The sequence below is a fragment of the Triticum aestivum genome, chromosome 5B (genome assembly GCF_018294505.1).
Source record: "Triticum aestivum cultivar Chinese Spring chromosome 5B, IWGSC CS RefSeq v2.1, whole genome shotgun sequence".
In the NCBI taxonomy this organism is placed as follows: Eukaryota; Viridiplantae; Streptophyta; class Magnoliopsida; order Poales; family Poaceae; genus Triticum; species Triticum aestivum.
The window spans coordinates 312,729,948-312,749,641 of NC_057807.1; the positions used below are offsets into that span (position 1 = coordinate 312,729,948).

Sequence of the window (19,694 nt, forward strand, 5' to 3'; positions counted from 1 at the left end):
GGACCCTGAATAGAAAAGATAGGCTTGAGGACACCGACATGTTCAGACGTAGGCTTACCCCTGAGCTGTCCAAGCAATGGGAGGATATGCGTACTGCAGTTTGTAGTATCCCCCTCGTCGAGAGGAACGATCGTGTATTTTGGGGACTTAACCAGAATGGCAAGTTCACCACCAAATCGGTGTATAAGATGCTGGAGGAACCTCTTAGTGGTTGCCATTATAGATGGATTTGGAAAGCCAAAATCCCTCTTAAAATCAAAATCTTCTTATGGCAGATGTCGCAAGACGCTATTCTCACTAGGCATGTCATGAGGAAAAAGAAATGGCCAGGGAACCCCTGTTGCTCCTTCTGCAAACAGGTTGAAACGATGCAACACCTATTCTTCAATTGCCCTGTGGCTAGAATTGTATGGCGGTCGATTGGAGTTGCTCTTGGTACTGATAGATGTCCGTCGAGTTACTGGCAGTACTTTGTGTGGTGCAACAAATTCCTTCCTGGGAGACAAAAGTTTTACACAGTAGGTCTGGCGGCTGTGTGTTGGGCGATTTGGTTGGCGCGCAACCGAGCTACCTTTGAAAAAAAGCAAATCAAGACTCCTTTTGAGATTGTGTTTTCTTTGTGTTCCTTTCTTCTTTACTGGGCAGGGCTTCAGCAAGGGGAGGACGCCAAGGATCTTCGTTCCGGAGCCGAGATGATCAGAACTGGCACGATGAAGCTGATGAAGGTGTGCGGTGCTATCAAGCAACCAATCCAGGGTGCTTGAAGAAAGAAGACAGGCGCGCAACCCCGATGCTGGATTCTCTTGGCGAGATTACTATATAAATGCTAGACTTTGTTGCTGGGTTCTGATACTTGTTCTTGAGCTTTTGTGATTGTAATAGGTTAGATGTTATGATGTGCTACCAGGATTTTGCCCCATGGTACTCGTTTCGATGGCGAGCGAGTATGGTGGGTTTTCTGGTAGTGCTTGAACTCGCTTTACTTCTTTCCCTCCTCCTGACACTCTCGCTCGAACTGGTTGTATTTCTGTTCTTGGCAATGGAAAGGGGTAAAGCCCGGTTCAAAAAAAAAATCAATTTTGTATCACGTCGAGCACACGGGCCTAATGTCTGGAAGGTGGTTCTCCAGGGCGCTTTGCCGCATACCTCCTGTGTTGGTGATTTTGGGGCTACTAACGTCGTCCTCTCTGTGCCTGCTCTTCACTGCCCTTATCTTGGCGCAATTCAGGGGCCTGGAAGAGCTACAACGTCATGGTCTTTCGATGCATCAACCGATGCCTAATGTCGTCCCTATAAACATCGTCGCTGATGTCCTTTCGTGGTGTTGGCGCTGCTCGCGCTTCATTTGTAGAACTATCCTAGAGGCATGGATCAAGACTTTTCCGGTGTCACCCCAATTTTGTTTGTGCTCTCCCTGTTTGCAACCCCCTCCCTTCATAAACACCCTTCTAGCAGATCCTATTAGCCTTATAAGCAGCTTAAGTAAAAATATGTACGCTGGGGTGGCAGGACTTACATCGTGCAGCATTGATCACATTCAAGAAAGGTAATGGCAGTTTGAACGAAGTTGTTGCCACCGGGACGAAGTGGCTTGAGGCATTTATGCAATCACATTCTAGTATTCAGGTTTATTCAACAATTACATCAATAAAACATAAGTTACATGACACAAAAATGATAGCACTAGAAAATACTTATGAATATAAATCCATGGTATTAGCTTTGGGTCACATAGCCCAAATATAACTAGTCTCATTATCGGCCAATCTTAGATATTGAAATGAGTTGAAGTGGTCTACAAATACAGGCCAGGGTAGCTACGAAGCAGCTACCAAAAGAATAGATCATAACTCCACAGGGTCAAATACGCTGTTCACGTAAAATTTTGTTAGGTGACATAAAAAGTGTCCCGGAGATTATTGCTGGTGCTGTAGTCAGGACTCGAGCTGCATCTGTAGTGCCAATTGCCAAGTCCAGGGTTATTGCTGCAGCAACTTGACGAGATCGTGCACAGAGTTTGTGTAAAGATCTGGATGGATGGTATTTGAGGCATCCTGAAGTTCTGGTAAGGTAGTCACACCTGCAAATGCAACGCAGGTCCAAGGCATTTGAGCACTTCAGTAAACACGAGTACGAGATTGTTCAACACATATGAGAAAGGGCAAAAGTTCCTCGCCTGACAGAACAAGGAGGGTCTTGCAACCAGTATTCTGGCCAAATAGTATGTCTGTGTCTAGTCTGTCACCAACCATGCACATTCTCGACGTTTCCAAATTGAAGCTGCAAGAGTACAAACAGCGAGGATTTACAGATAAGTTAAAGGGGGGCAGCCCCAGTGCATGTAGCTCCCGCTTGCGCAGGGTCTGGGGAAGGGTCCGACCACTTTGGGTCTATTGTACGCAGCCTTTCCCTACATTTCTGCAAGAGGCTGTTTCCAGGACTTGAACCCAAGGCAGCAGCTCTACCACTGCGCCAAGGCTCCCCTTCAATTTACAGATAAGTTATAAACAGAAAATTCAGATAAATATAAAACAGCATGATTGTTATCCCATCGTCACACTGTTGTATGAGCGTTGCCCGCCAACGAAATGTTTAGCAAGACGAGAATGTGCATGAAGGAAAGTTTGTACAGGAAATTAGATATTTTTTTCGTTTGAGATGTGCACTTCATGTTCAGTACAAACGTAATGATGATGATACTTTCAAGAAATCTAGAAGATGCATACTTCAGAACATTATGAAGCTGACTATATATGCAACCATGCAAGAAACTGTGTTCAGTCGAAGAGTTCAGGAGCTCCTGCACTACTAAGAAATGAAGAGTTGTGATTATCTACACCACTCACCCACTCCCTCCCTCTCTCTGGAGAAACAAATCAAATGTAAGCCAAATGAGGGGTTTTCACAACAATCCGTCCAAACAAATCTTAGGCGGTGTTTGGAGCCAATGCAATTCGTTGGTTGGGAATTTTACGTAACTGAGAGATTAAAATCAACTCTTATGTAGACTTAGTGTCTGTGGGAAACCAAAGTGTGCTGGTATGGTATCTAAGACTTGACAAAACTTCCGTAGAAACAATATTAAATGCTATTGTTCCAAAACAATAAATACTTATTAGTACCCATTCATATAAAATTTCCAATCGAAGGACTGCATGAGCTCCAAATAACAGTGCCTCGGAACATATGTTTGGGCGATTTGTTGTGAGAAAACCCTCATTTAGTTTGGATTTATTTCTCTAGATGCATCAGTATTACCTACTTATTTACAGCCATTGTACATAAGAATAATCCTATAGATGATTTCATGATATCCTATTTAGTACACGTTTTAGTAACAAGCAAATTATATTTTTCTTATGTGTGCAGTTTGCAGACCTTTTCAATAGGAAGTCCATCAAAAAGCTTGAAGGTTTTCCAACAACAATGGGCTCTTTCTGCACCGAGCAACTTACTGCAGCAACCATAGTTCCAGCTCCTGAAACTCAACGCAATCAGAAAATGAACCAGTACAATAGAAGCTCCTGAAATCAAAGTTTGACATTTCTGGACAGAAAAACCTGGCCATTCTTGGGCGGATGTCATATGTCCAGTAGGATCACGGTTGGTCGCAATGAAAAGACAGCCTGGATTCTCACGGATACACAAGCTTGCATACCTGCGAGAACACCATTATGTTTGACCCTTGCAGAAAACCACAGAAAGTTGAAAGGACGAGGTTGTATCATGGAAGAAAGAATGCAGCGCTCCAACTTTAAATGTAGTCACAAGGTTACATTTTGCCAACAATAATGGAAAACTGGGGCTGTGAGATGGCATGCATCAAGTTATCAAAGAAAAAACATGTTTGGTTAGAGTATGCTATGATTATAACTTCTGGAGAATAATATCTAAAATATGCTCTTGATAAACTTGCAAACAGTCACTTAGAAATTGCAGGAGACAGATGTGAAGTTCGGCAGCAAAAAGACCTTGCAATCGGCACAGAAAATAACAATTGTACAACTTTACTAATACGATTCTTCTGGTTGCAAGCAACAAATAAGATTAAACAAGATAAGAGGCCTTACTGCATTTTGTAATAGTTGAAGTACTGATCAAGTCCAACAACGACAGCTCCAACCTGGAAGGAGATTCATTTATCTTAGATCACGGTGGGGTCTAATATTTCAAAGAAAGGTGGTTGGAAATTAAATTTGATAAACAGGTTTGGCATTACACTTTTGTCGTGGTCAAAGTAGAAGTTCGCCTCTAACATTATGTTTTTCTTGCCATCCTCCTACAAAAAACAACATCAGTTTTGGAAGGCAAAACAAAGGTAACATATCTCCTTAAGGTGAACTGATGTTTTCAAGCCTTTGGAAAGTCTCCCTTATTGATGGATAGAAATAATTCAAAATATTGCAATAAATTTGACATGTTTGGCTCTATGGTTCGGAATACTCATCTTGCTATTGCTTGGAATGTTTTTGCAACTGTATCTGTTGTAAACTCAACTATGTGTGCCTATTTTATTTCAGATATAGGTGACTCGTCCAAAATGACTGTTGCCTCAACATTGAAAACCATAGTAAATGGCATGCTGCACCCGGAAGTGGCCAATCATACAGCAAATGTCCCATGCAATGAGGAACTTTGTTCCTACTGACTTTTCACAATAAATTTATTTCCGAAAGAAACAGAGAATTATGATGCATCAATGTGGGAAATATTCACACATAATCAATGGTCTAATTGTATACATGAACCATTAAAACTATCAATCTTAGCACTCCAATAATATATTTGTTCATCTTTAGTTTAGTAAAGAAGTTCAAGAAAACACAAGTGAGAAGCTTAATTTATTTTTTGAATAATAACTAGCATAACTTGGATGTATCAAGAAAAACAGGACATCATTTTATTTTATTTTAAAAATCAGAAAAACAGGACATCATGGTGAAACTAGAGGACCCGAACCACAAACTTGCAAATGGAATAGAATAGATAACAGATGGTCAGACCAAGTATGACATACATACCGGACCACCAAAACATTCAAAGCCAGCTAACTTGAGCTCATCCAAAATGCCATCCTCACCAACAACATAAACCTTCAAGATGAAGTTTCAGCAGTAATCAGTATTTTAATAGTGGAAAATTAAGGCATGAAATTCGTTAAATACCATTTTGCAGCAAATAATACAATAGGTAGCAGATTAAGCAAAATGACAAATGCCCAAATATCAGGAGCATTGGTATCAGAACGGAAACATAAAATAACACATGGAAATAGTGCAAGGAACTAGAAGTGCAACCAGAATACTGGATAGAGTTGAACTAGCAACTGAATTTGGTCAAGCTTCTTAAATTGTGTGCCAAGGGAAATGATGTTCCTGTTGACATCTTTCTGTAAAGCTCATAAACCACAGATTATAGGAAACAAGCAAACAGAACAGGTTGGATCCCATCTTTAACTGCACAGAGCAATGAATACCAGTTCTTTATTATATAAGATAAAAGATACTTTTACTAGTTAAGCCAGATGTAGTCAAGAGCTAGAAACAGTCCTTCTGCAAACAGTAAAGGGAAACTCGACCTCTTAAAAATGTAGGATAGCAAATGGCTAGACATAAACTGGAATTTTTCATGTAACCATTGGTAATATGCATCATATTGTTTTGTATAAAGGAAGAACAATCAGCTCAAGTAAGTGCTTTTTGGTTTGTCCCCTAGTTTAGTATAACTTTCACAATCTTATTGTAAAGTGCTGCAGGCTGTTGTTGTGTTGTTAAGCACCCACATACATCACTGTTTCGAATGATCCAATTTATGGTTCTGTTGAAGTGTTTCATAATAATATTTTTATCATGACACAGTAACTGATCATACAGTAACATGGCATTTTAAGAAGCTCGTACAGTCAAATTTCTTGAGCTAACTGCTATAAAGACTATTTAGATTGGTAAGGTCAAATGATATCATTAAATTAGTCCACAATATTTTCTTAATACATTCTTTCTTATATTCATGTAAAAAGAAACTACGGGCCAAAGTCGCAAGTTGTAGACTACGCCTATGTACAAAACGTCCCGTCTTAAACAGAGGGGGTATCAGTCATAGAGCATACTCCAAGACATGTATATAATGCAAAAATTACTAAGAGAAAATCAACCTATGCAGAAATATTTCACGATACCTTCTTTTCTGGAGAAAAATTATTTAACTTCAAGAACATGGCTGCTGCAAATGATGACGTGAAGATCTCTTCCTACAAACAAGTTAACGGATCAATACAATACAGAAAACAATGATCACAGAAATATGGTTGTACTGAAAAGAGAAAACTACCTCAGTAACTTCAAGGCCAAGTGTTTTGAATTTCTTTGAATACTGCCTTCTCGACTTCCTAGAATTGTTTGTTACAAAAACTAATTTCTTGCCCTGCACCAAGTGAAACCAAATAGAAGCATCATTACGGAATCTTCACATAATGGTGCATTTATGAACCAACCAAAATACAGCGATGGACTTTGAAAACTGGAAATTATTCAAAAGAGCATATCAATGCCCTAATAGTGGAAGAGAAGGTTATCAGTACTTGTTTGGTCAATATGGATGCTATGATATTCCTAGACCAGCAGTATATCATGTTGGAAGAACAAATGAGAGAAACCAGAATGATGATAAAGCAAACACCATGTTGAATAATCATATATATGAGTAATTTATTTCTATTAGTTACAGAACTAGGAGGTTACTGATATTTGAGACATAGCAGGGAAGCTCAGTCATTAGCTACTATAACAAATTTTCCAGCCTTGTCAGATTAATGATTAAGTGTGATTGCACGGTACAAACATAAAGATTTTTTTACATCTTATGAAGAATCCAAATATTACCCCTTTCATTCTCTAGCCATGACTTGGAAATTATCTTCAATCTGACTTGTGTACTGCTCAAAGAATATGTGATGCTGTGACGAGAGCAAATGCAAAGTTTACTTCCTGTCTTTAGACTTCCAATCTAGCTAAGTAAATGCTTTAACAAGATTTCAGTAAGCAGGGCTAGCTCCTGTGAAGTGCAAGAACACGGAGAAAAGGCCCCATCGCAGTTGACCATCCCTCTGGTAATTTCAAAATACCCCCTAGGATCAACTGAATGCAACCAAATCATAGCTGAGACTAGAATACAGATTATCTAATGTTAACAATTTAAGCTAAAACTTTCCCTTAAAAAATTAAGCAGAAACTAGAAAAAATCTTCTCATAAGAAGATTGATGCGGTGTGATCCGAGTGGCTACTATAACACTGCCTATCCAAACAAGACACACAGCTTTAACTACAATTTTACCAACTAAGGAAGAGATGAGAGGGGGCCGGGGGCGCAAATCGTTCGCCACTTCGTGATTAGAGCGGTACTCTTGCTACCAGAACGTCCGGTGCGGCATACCAATTTTCGCAGCAACTCCAGCGTCTCGGGGACCCCTTGGATGAGCTCGTCCCCTTTCCAAATCACCCCTGAAGAAACAAAAAAATAAAATCAAAGGAGCAGGGGTAGGAATCCACTGGCGAGAGCAGAAGAAACGGGGGGCGATGAAGACGAGACCATCGCAATCGAAGAGGAAGGCGTCGACGGAGCCGACGAGGGATCGGGCGGCGTCGGCGGTGAGGAGACCTTTGGCCATGGCTTTTCTTCTTCGCGGCGGCTCCTGCTGCTTTTGCGCTCCGGCTATGTGAAAATTATTATTCGCTGCATCCTCGTCGAGAAAACGTGCGGCGAACGTGGCAGTAGGTAAGAGCATCTTCAACAACAAGTGATTTACGATGGGAGCTACGAAGAGGACGTTATATGCACGTTTTTATTTTAAAAAATATATAGAATCATCGCATCCTCTAAAAAATATCTTTAAAAAAATCATCATCTTCATCTTAAAAAAAGTAAAAAAAAAACGACCAGCGAGTGCCACTTTACATAACCCTCCATTTAAAAAATACCAGAGGTCCTCACCTCCATCTACAAAGAAAGAAATACATTTAAAAATTAATCCATACCTTCATCTAAAGAAAATTCCGAAAGATTTCACACCGCGGCCAACCAGCTTGCGCCACGTGGCATAGCTGGTTGGCCGCCCTTCACGCGTAGCTTAATGGGTTTAATTTGTACACGGAAGTATCAGGCGATACCCAACCCACAGATGCTCCCATGCTACCTATTTAAAAAAATTACTTCTGAAAAATAAATCATGGGTGTTCACAGCACATGTTTAGATAATCCCTAAAAAAATCAAATGAAAATTCAAAATATACATTTGAGAAACGAAAAAGAGAAATCCGTCATGAATAGTGTCAAAGGAAGACAAAAACTGAAATGACACAATTCACATCTAAATTTGTCTTTTTTGGTTCTTCATGTGTATTTTGAATTTTGATCTAGATTTTTTAGGGGGTGTCGAAATATGTGTTGTGAACATCCATGACTTGTTTTAGAATGTTTAAATTTGAACTTTTCAACTTTGTATCATGGGGAGCATATGAGTGTCGGTATCACTGGATATTTTCCCGCATTTTTACCACACAAAAAAAATGTTACTCCAACACTTATGTTTTGAGCCTATCTCACGTGGATAGATTCTTTATGGTGGAACCAGCCAAACAGGATTCAAGTCTTGTGTTAAAAAAAATACCATATCCCTTAAAAAATTGTTGGCCTATCTCTATCTTATGTTGTAAAAAAAATTGGCGGCCTCAATTTTTTGCAGCAACAACCCGTTGTCGTAATACAAATCCTGTAGCGCATGACTGCCCAACTACGAGCAGAAACTTCACACATGTGGCCGTGGACAGCACCACTGACCCGACCGCCAACCCCGTCATCATCGTCGCTGCACCCACAACTTCTCATTTGATGGTTCCCGCCGCCACCAAACTGAAGGCTTCCGATGTCCGTTGACAAGTGTTTGCGACCCCACGAGTCGTCTTCGTGGTTGATAGGATGTGTCGGGCCACGTCATTGCTCCGAAAAGCAAGCCCCCTCCCCCAAAGCCATGGACGGCACCGACGGCAAGAGGCCGCAACAGGATCCAACGCCAGTTGCCCTATGCGCGAAGAAAAGCAAGGCCGTGGCAATGGCTGATGTGGTGGTGACCTCTGTCTCTCTTAATTTTGTCCCACCGTCGTCTGGGGAGGAGGAACCGACATCCTCGTCACCACGACCACCGACGTGCACAACATGTTTGAGGAAATGTCTCAAAGGTTATATTTGCCACAAATTCGATCTTTTCAATGCAATTTGTGGCGTGATGTGTGTCTGAATTATTCAGTTTTGGTGTGTGTAGTCTCGATGATGAAACTCTTTGGCACTATACGAATGTTGCACCGCAAGATTTTGTCTCTCGAGGAATTCACAATTCATCGGATCCCAACAAACACACTGCGAGAATTACATCGAATAGATTTCATGGGAGATAATTATATTGAAGATCAAAATAGAGAAGAGAAAGTCGTCTAGTTATTGCTATGTACCCATATTTCCTGAAGGAACTACTCACACATCATCATGGGGGCAACAAGGTCGATGAAGATTGCCTCCCTAATGGTTTCCCCCTCTAGGGGAGTACCAAAAAAGGCATCTAGATGGATCATGGAAGAATAGAGGCTTGTGACGACGATTAAATTGTTTCGGGTCTCGCTTCGGGGTTTTTGAAATATATGAGAATTTACAGGCCAAAGATTAGGTCATGGGGGCCTCAAGGGGGGCATGAGTGCTGGTGCTCCCCCCCCCCCCAGGGCACGTTGTTTGATCTTTTGGAGCTTCGTGGGTCTTCTGGTTTCTCCTGAAAGCTTCTAGGGTCTCTTTGGGTCCAGAAAAGATCATCGTAAAATTTCATCGTGTTTGGACTTCGTTTGGTATGGTTTTTCTGCGAATCAAAGAAATAGAGAAGAACTGGCACTGGGCACTAAATTAATAGGTTAGTCCATAAAAATAATATAAAATGACATATAAAGCATACAGATGATAATATAATAGCATGAAAATAATCAAAAATTATAGATACGTTGGAGACATATCAACATGCAACATTAGTGACAACGATGGATTGGCTGCTTCACTCCGCCATCGACGGTCAACAGTATCATCAGAATGTCAAAAGTGGTCGGGGTGCTTGTCGCAAGTTAAGCGCATTGGCCCAAGTGGTACAAATGGTGGACACGAGGTGATTATTTGCTCATATTGATCAAATATCTTGTCAGGTGTATTGGTTGCTAGCTTGTTTTGTCAGATGTATTGGTTGTCAAAGGAAAAGGAAAAGGGAAAAATGGGGAAGAAAGGCAGGTCATTCACTTTGCATCATTGTTGGAAGGATCTTGAAAATGAGGAGAAGTTGAAGAACCGAGAGGCATGTGAAGTTCCTAATGAGAAGAACTCTAATAGCACGGTTGGAAATGCAACAATGCCCTCTAGTACTCTGTTTGTCTGTTTTATTTGCGTGTGTGTGTGGTGTAAAGTTATGTTGGGTCTTGTGGCTCTGGTGGTTTGCTTTATATATAAAGTGGGGAGAAAGCCTTTTTTGGTAATGCAGCAATGATTGGTGGTGGTAATGATGATGATGTATCAAGTGCGCGAAGAAGGAGAACAAAGCTCCGCTCCCAACTCGGTTGCTTATACGAGTAAGCCCAGTAGAAGAAGGAATGGCAAAGAAGGCATGAAGGCCGAAGACAATGATATGAAGGAATCATTAGACGCCATCTTGAATGCAAGAAAAGATATGGCCGAAGAAAGAAAGGCTATGAAGATCAAATAAATGGAGGAGAGGTCGCCAGCCGACAAGTGAAATGCGGCGACCGAGGAGAGGAGGGTTACATCCAAGGAGAGGTTGGTGGTACCCGAGGAGCTAAAGCATGTGGCCGAGGAGAGGAATGTGGGCATGGAATGAAAAAACCAAAACATTGGAACAAGAGCAAAAGCTAATGTTCATGTACACAAGTAGTCTTGACGAGAAGCAAAAAAGCATACCTCATGTTGGTGATGAGAGGTCGATGGGAGGATACATGGAAGTAGGCATGGCGCCATTGGTATTGACATGGATGCCATGGGTGGCAGCATGGTGCACACATGTGACATGGCATGGAAGGCTTCATGGGTGCCAAGGGAGGCTTCATGAGTGTCGTGTGAGGCGGCATGGGAGGCTTTATGGGTTTGTATCACAAACCGGGACAAAAGGAGTCTAACTTTTAATCCTGGTTGGAGACACAAACCGGGACTAAAGGGAAATTTTCAAACTCTACCCCCCCTGGTATCGCCTTTTCTGTTTTGAAAAAAAAGAAAATGATAAAAACTTCAAAAATTAAATCCTTCGAGATGTAGTTATGTTACTACTTCTAGTAGTTAGGGAAATTTAAAAACATAAATTTTGACATGTTTTGCAAAAAAAAATGTTAGGAAAAAGTAAAACGACCATATCTTTTGCATACGATGTCGAAAAAACCCCGCATAATATATCAAAAAATCAGCATGAAAATCCGCATCCGATTTCGACGTCCGTAGGCCGTCTTTGCAAATTTTTAGAATCCTGAAATTCTTCAAGGAAAAAAAGTTATGCTTAAATGTTAGGGTTTTTTTGAATTTTGATTAAATCTGGTCAAACTATGGTCAAACTACTTATTCAAGAAATATTAGTGTTACTAAATAATTATTTTACCTCTTTTGAATTTTGGTCAAACTATGGTCAAACTACTTATTCAAGAAATATTAGTGTTACTAAATAATTATTGTATTTCGGAATAATGGTTTCAAACTCAAATAGTGAAACATGTGACTTCATACTCAAGCTAAACTCTTGAGGGTTAATAGGATTGACAGCTTACTATTATCAGGAAAACAACAAGTGCTGACTTGGAAACAACTCGAAAGTTAAGCATGCTCAGGCTGGAGTAGTGAGAGGATGGGTGACCGGCCGGGAAGTTAGATGATTTGAAATGAGTGGTGTACACTTGAGCAGTTATGAGGGGTGATTAGAGACTAAATCGTCAAATAATTTAGAAAATTGAAATTTGAAAAAAAAAAAATTCCAAAAAAATCCTTTAGTCCCGGTTGGTGTTACCAACCGGTACTAAAGGTCCCCCAGACCATCGCACGGGCTCGTGCCACGTGGTGGGCCTTTGGCCCCGGTTCGTGTTGAACCGGGACTAAAGGGGGGTACCTTTAGTCCCCACCCTTTAGTGCCGGTTCCAGAACCGGGACTAAAGGTCCTTACAAACCGGTACTAAAGGTCGTTTTTCTACTAGTGGTGGCATGCAGGGGGGGCATGGGTCGCGTTGGTGGTTCCATGGGGAGAGGATTGCAAGATGACATGAGGTGGCGACATGGATAGCATGGGAGGAACCTTGGGTTCCAATAGTGCCAATGGTGCCAATGAAGAGGAAGCAAGCCATCAGATCATGCAACTCCAAGTGATGGCAATAGAGGTAATGAAATTTGAGTGCCCATGCATTCTTATATGACTATGGTGTGTTTGTATGAATGATGGTTTTGTTTGTGTTGCACTATGCTATGCTTCAAATTTGCATTTGATACATGGATTTGAAGTACATTTTGATATGTCATTGATCATGTGTGTGATGATCTTGTAAAGTTTTTTTCCAATATGTATGCAATTGTGGGGAAGAAAACGTAGTCGGTGCCCTATTTTGCATCATCTGCTACGACGGGGAAAATCTCATACCCTATCTTACAACATCTGCTACAATATGGTGCCCTAAAACTAACCTTTTAGGGCCTAAAATTGTTTCTGAGTGCGACTGCCACATTTTACATCATCTGTTGGTGATGCTCTAATCCAGGCTAGACTTATCTACCCTTGCCTGCAAAAAAGGCTCATCTAACGGGTATAAGCAGTAAATTCAAAAAGACATAACAACAAAATTTTAAAATACTGGATTTTTTGGCATCCTCGTGTTTGTAAGGAGGGTACAAAAAATTGTGGTAAAAAGGCATCCGAGGATCTCTGCACAAAAAGAAACATAACTAGGTCCTAAATGCATCTTCTAAAAGTTCCCCGAACCGAATTTCTTAGTATTAAGATAATTACACTTCTTACCCCAAGTTTCACATTTGTGACAAATATTTGTCTACTCCGCGAAAATTATCAATTTATACCCATTTAAACAAGCTTGTGTCGCATTTTGCCTCATTTAGTGTTTCCCCCTATTTTGATGCTAATTGTGCATGTCATGTAGATAGCTTAATTTTGCCAGTTTACCCCATTTCCAATGAATACTAGCATGGTGGGTTGCATAGACCGACAACTAGCCTCCACAGCGACCACCTCGTCGTCCACCGACAACACATCAGAGGTGGCCAGCAAGTTGCACCTGGGAACCACCGACCGCCCACCACCTGAGAAACCACCTGACATAACCCAACCCAACGCATCTAGTAACCGAGAAAGGCAACGGTGACTGACAACCCACTAGTGTAGGAAATCTATGGTAGCAAAAGCACTAAACTCAATGAAGAGAAAAAGGAATTGGTTGATGGAAACTAGTAAGAATTCACTATAAAAGTTACAAACAATGTTTTATGGCTTGTTGATCACAAGAATAATTGCAAGAAAGTAAATAGTAACAAAAGTGGAACGATGCAACAAGTGGTCCAATCCTTAATTGTGACAATGACAAGCCAGTGATTTTACATATAGGGATGAAATCACTCTCGAGGACTGATACGTCTCCAACATATATATAACTTTTGATTGTTCTATGCTATTATATTATCTGTTTTGGATGTTTTATATGCATTAATATGCTATTTTATATTATTTTTGGGACTAACCTATTAACCTAGAGCCCGGTGCCAGTTCCTGTTTCCCCCCTGTTTTTTAGTTTCACATAAAAGGAATACCAAACGGAGTCCAAAGGGAACAAAACCTTCGCGATGATTTTTCTTGGACCAGAAGACAACAAAAAGACTTGGAGATGAAGTCGGAGAAGCCACAAGGCGGCCACAAGGACGGAGGGCGCGCCCCCACCCTTGTGGGCCCCGCATGCACCCCCTTACCTAATTTCTTCGCCTATATATTCCCATATATCCCCAAACCAACAAGGGGAGCCACGAAAACACTTTTCCACCGCCGCAACCTTCTGTATCCGTGAGATCCTATCTAGGGGCCTTTTCCGGCACCCTGCCGGAGGGGGATTCGACGGAGGGCTTCTACATTGATACGTCTCCAACGTATCTATATTTTTTGATTGTTCCATGCTATTACATTACCTCTTTTGGATGTTTATGGGCTTTATTTTACAAATTTATATCATTATTGGGACTAACCTACTAACCAGAGGCCCAGCCCGTATTGCTGTTTTTTTTTGCCTATTTCAGTATTTCGAAGAAAAGGAATATCAAACGGAGTCCAAACGGAATGAAACCTTCGGGAGCGTGATTTTTGGAACGAACGTGACCCAGAGGACTTGGAGTGCAAGTCAAGAAGCAGCCGAGGCCTCCACGAGATAGGAGGGCGCCCCCCCTATAGGGCGCGCCCCCTGTCTCGTGGGCCCCTTGGACGGCCACTGACGTACTTCTTCCTCCTATATAAGCCTACGTACCCCAAAAACATCCAGGGAGCCACCGAAACACAATTTCCACCGCCGTAACCTTCTGTATCCACGAGATCCCATCTTGGAGCCTTCGCCAGCGCTCCGCCGGAGGGGGAATCAACCACGGAGGGCTTCTACATCAACATCCACGCCCCTCCGATGAGTTGTGAGTAGTTTATCACAGACCTTCGGGTCCATAGTTATTAGCTAGATGGCTTCTTCTCTCTTTTTGGATCTCAATACAATGTTCTCCCCCTCTCTTGTGGAGATCTATTCGATGTAAACTCTTTTTGCGGTGTGTTTGTCGAGATCCGATGAATTGTGGGTTTGTGATCAAGTTTATCTATGAGAAGTATTTGAATCTCCTCTGAATTCTTTTGTGTATGATTGAGTTATCCTTGCAAGTCTCTTTGAATTATCAGTTTGGTTTGGCCTACTAGATTGATCTTTCTTTCCATGGGAGAAGTGCTTAGCTTTGGGTTCAATCTTGCGGTGTCCTTACCCAGTGACAGAAAGGGTTGCAAGGCACGTATTTTATTGTTGCCATCGAGGATAAAAAGATGGGGTTTATATCATATTGCATGAGTTTATCCCTCTACATCATGTCATCTTGCTTAAGGCGTTACTCTGTTCTTATGAACTTAATACTCTAGATGCAGGCAGGAGTCGGTCAATGTGTGGAGTAATAGTAGTAGATGTAGGCAGAAGTCGGTCTACTTGTTGCGGACGTGATGCTTATATATATGATCATGCCTAGATAATCTCATAATTATTCGCTTTTCTATCAATTGCTCGACAGTAATTTGTTCACCCACCGTAATACTTATGATATCTTGAGAGAAGCCACTAGTGAAACCTATGGCCCCCGGGTCTATCTCTTATCATATTTGCTTCCAATCTACTTTTATTTGCATCTTTACTTTTTTGCATCTATATTATAAAATACCAAAAATATATTTATCTTATCATACTATTTCTATTAGATCTCACTTTCGCAAGTGGCCGTGAAGGGATTGACAACCCCTTTATTGCGTTGGTTGTGAGTTCTTTGTTTGTTTGTGTAGGTGCGTGGGACTTTTAAGGAGCCTCCTACTGGATTGATACCTTGGTTCTCAAAAACTGAGGGAAATACTTACGCTGCTATTGCTGCATCACCCTTTCCTCTTCAAGGAAAACCAACGCAAGCTCAAGACGTAGCAAGAAGGATTTCTGGCGCCGTTGCCGGGGAGGTCTTTTCTCAAGTCAAGACATACCAAGTACCCATCACAAACTCATCTCCCTCGCATTTACATTATTTGCCATTTGCCTCTCGTTTCCTCTCCCCCACTTCACCCTTGCCGTTTTATTCGCCCTCTCTTTCCCAATCTCCTCCTCTCTCTCTCTTTCGCTTGCCTTTTTCTTTTTGCTTGTGTGTTGGATTACTTGTTGACATGGCGCAAGATAATACCAAATTGTGTGATTTCTCGAATACCAATAATAATGATTTCCTTAGTACTCAGATTGCTCCTCTTAATGATGTTGAGTCTTGTGAAATCAATACTACTTTGCTGAATCTTGTTCTGAAAGATCAATTCGCTGGCCTTCCTAGTGAAGATGCCGCTACTCATCTAAACAACTTTGTTGATTTGTGTGATATGCAAAAGAAGAAAGATACGGATAACGATATTGTTAAATTGAAGTTATTTCCATTTTCACTTAGAGATTGTGCTAAAGTTTGGTTTTCGTCTTTGCCTAAAAATAGTATTGATTCTTGGAACAAGTGCAAAGATGCTTTTATCTCTAAGTATTTTCCTCCTACTAAGATCATCACTCTTAGGAACGACATTATGAACTTTAAACAACTTGATCATGAGCATGTTTCCCAATCTTGGGAAAGAATGAAATTGATGATTCACAATTGCCCTACTCATGGTTTGAATTTATGGATGATCATACAAAAAATTTATGCCGGTTTGAACTTTGTTTCTAGAAATCTCTTAGATTCGGCTTCGGGGGGCACGTTTATGGAAATCACGTTAGGAGATGCTACAAAACTTGTTGATAATATTATGGCTAATTATTCTCAATGGCACACCGAAAGATCTTCTAGTAAAAAAAGTGCATGCTATAGAAGAAATCAATGTTTTGAGTGGAAAGATGGATGAACTTATGAAATTGTTTGCTACTAAGAATACTCCTCTTGATCCCAATAATACGCCTTTGTCTACTTTGATTGAGAATAATAATGAATATATGGATGTGAATTTTGTTGGTAGGAATAGTTTTGGAAACAATGCTTATAGAGGAAACTTTAATGCTAGACCATTCCCTAGTAATTCCTCTAATAATTATGGAAATTCCTACAATAATTCTTATGGTAATTTTAATAAGATGCCCACTGATTTTGAGAATAGTGTGAAAGAATTTATGATCTCTCAAAAGAACTTTAATGCTTTTCTTGAAGAAAAGTTGCTCAAAGTTGATGATTTGGCTAGGAACGTTGATAGACTTTCGCTTGATGTTGATTCTCTTAAACTTAGATCTTCTTCCCCTAAGCATGATATCAATGAGTCTCTCAAAGCCATGAGAATTTCCATTGATGAGTGCAGGAAAGAACCGCTAGATTGCGTGCTAAGAAAGATAGCTTTATAAAGGCGTGTTCTTCTAGTTTCCATGAAAATAATGATGAAGATCTTAAAGTTATTGATGCGTCTCCTATTAGATATTTGTTTTGCAATATGAATCTTGATAATTATGGGACTGATGATGATTCAACTTTGCCTAGAAGGCGTCCCAAGAATTCGGAGTCTTTAGATCTTGATGCTAAATTTGGTAAAAGTGGGATTGGAGAGGTCATGACTTTAAATAGCATTGAACCCACCATCTCGGATTTCAAGGAATTTGATTATGATAATTGTTCTTTAGAAGGTTGTATTTCCTTGTTGCAATCCGTTGTTAATTCTCCTCATGCTTATAGTCAAAATAAAGCTTTTACCAAACATATCATTGATGACTTGATGCAATCTTATGATGAAAAACTTAATTTGGAAGTTTCTATACCTAGAGAAACTTAATGGTGAGTGGGAACCTACTATAAAGATTAGAATTAAAGATCATGAGTGTTTTGCTTTGTGTGATTTGGGTGCTAGTGTTTCCACGATTCCGAAAACTTTATGTGATATTCTAGGTTTTCATGATCTTGATGATTGCTCTTTAAATTTGCACCTTGCGGATTCCACCATTAAAAAGCCAATGGGAAGGATCAATGATGTTCTCATTGTTGCAAATAGAAATTTGGTGCCCATAGATTTTATCATTCTTGATATAGATTGCAATCTTTCTTGCCCTACTATTCTTGGTAGACCTTTCCTTAGAACGATTGGTGCGATTATTGATATGAAGGAAGGGAATATTAGATTCTAATTTCCATTAAAGAAAGGCATGGAGGACTTTCCAAGAAAGAAAGTCAAATTACCTTATGAATTTATCATGCGAGCTACTTATGAATTTAGTGCCAAAGATGGCACTACTTAGATCTAACTTCGCTTTTATGCCTAGCTAGGGGCGTTAAACGATAGCGCTAGTTGGGAGGCAACCCAATTTTATTTGTATTTTTACTTTTTGTTCCTGTTTGGTAAAAAATCTTGCATCTACTTTCTGTTTAGATGTGTTTTTATCTTAGTGTTTGTGCCAAGTAAAACCTATAGGATAACCTATGATGATAGTTGATTTGATTCTGCTGAAAAACAGAAACTTTGCACGCACGAATTTAGTTTTGTTAAATCACAGAATCGTGATTTTGCATTGATTCTTTTTGATTCTGATCAATAGACAAATTGTCCAGGACTTCCTATTTCGGTAGGATTTTTAGAGTTCCAGAAGTTTTCGTTAGTTATAGATTGCTACATACTATTCTGTTTTTGACAGATTCTGTTTTTCGTGTGTTGTTTGCTTATTTTGATGCATCTATGGCTAGTAAAATAGTTTATAAACCATAGAGAAGTTGGAATACAGTAGGTTTAACACCAAAATAAATAAAGAATGAGTTCATTACAGTACTTTATGTGGTGGTTTTGTTTTCTTTCACTAACGGAGCTTATAAGATTTCCTGTTGAGTTTTGTGTTGTGAAGTTTTCAAGTTTTGGGTAAAGCTTTTATGGACTATGGAATAAGGAGTGGCAAGAGCCTAAGCTTGGGGATGCCCATGGCACCCAAAGATATTCAAGGATAGCCAAAATCCTAAGCTTGGGGATGCCCCGGGAAGGCATCCCCTCTTTCGTCTTCGTTCATTGGTAACTTTACTTGGAGCTATATTTTTATTCGCCACATGATATGTGTTTTGCTTGGAGCGTCGTGTATTATATTAGTCTTTGCTTTTTAGTTTAACACAATCATCCTTGATTTACACACCTTTTGGGAGAAGCCTACTTGATTAGAATTTGCTAGAATACTCTATGTGCTTCACTTATATCTTTTGAGCTTGATAGTTTTTGCTCTAGTGCTTCACTTATATCTTTTAGAGCACGGTGGTGTCTTAATTTTGAAGAAATTGCTAGTCTCTCATGCTTCACTTATATCTTTTTGAGAGTCTTTTAGAACAGCATGGTATTTTCTATGGTTACAAAGTTGGTCCTAGAATGATGAGCATCCAAGTTGGGTATAATAAAAACTATCATAGAAAAAGAATTGGATGCTATGATCAATATGATGCTTGATAATTGTTTTGAGATATGGAGGTAGTGATATTAAAGTCATGCTAGTTGAGGTGATTATGAAAAATACTTGTGTTGAGGGTTGTGATTCCCGTAGCATGCACGTATGGTGAACCGCTTTGTGATGAAGTTGGAGCAACTTTTTATTTATTTGTTGTCTTCCTTATGAGTGGCGGTCGGGGACGAGCGATGGTCTTTTCCTACCAATCTATCCCCCTAGGAGCATGCGCGTAGTGCTTTGGTTTTTGATGACTTCTAGATTTTTTCAACAAGTACATGAGTTCTTTTGACTAATGTTGAGTCCATGGATTATACGCACTTCACCGTTCCACCATTGCTAGGCTCTCTTGTGCCGCGCAACTTTCGCTGGTACCATACACCCACCATATACCTTCCTCAAAACAGCCACCATACCTACCTATTATGGCA

At 40.2% G+C, this 19,694-nt stretch overlaps 1 protein-coding gene across 1 annotated transcript; it reads right to left on the bottom strand.

The window, feature by feature from the left end:
* Nucleotides 1-1,675: 1,675 nt before the first annotated feature.
* Nucleotides 1,676-7,779, bottom strand: LOC123111570 (phosphoglycolate phosphatase 2). The gene is made up of 11 exons (XM_044532383.1): nucleotides 7,589-7,779; nucleotides 7,433-7,500; nucleotides 6,331-6,423; nucleotides 6,179-6,250; nucleotides 5,022-5,093; nucleotides 4,220-4,279; nucleotides 4,071-4,123; nucleotides 3,561-3,658; nucleotides 3,379-3,478; nucleotides 2,177-2,280; nucleotides 1,676-2,080 (listed from the first exon to the last, which is right to left on the bottom strand). The coding sequence occupies exons 1-11, from the start codon at nucleotides 7,665-7,667 to the stop codon at nucleotides 1,980-1,982; spliced, it is 900 nt and encodes a 299-aa protein (XP_044388318.1). The 5' UTR covers nucleotides 7,668-7,779; the 3' UTR covers nucleotides 1,676-1,979.
* Between the last annotated feature and the right edge of the window lie 11,915 nt (nucleotides 7,780-19,694).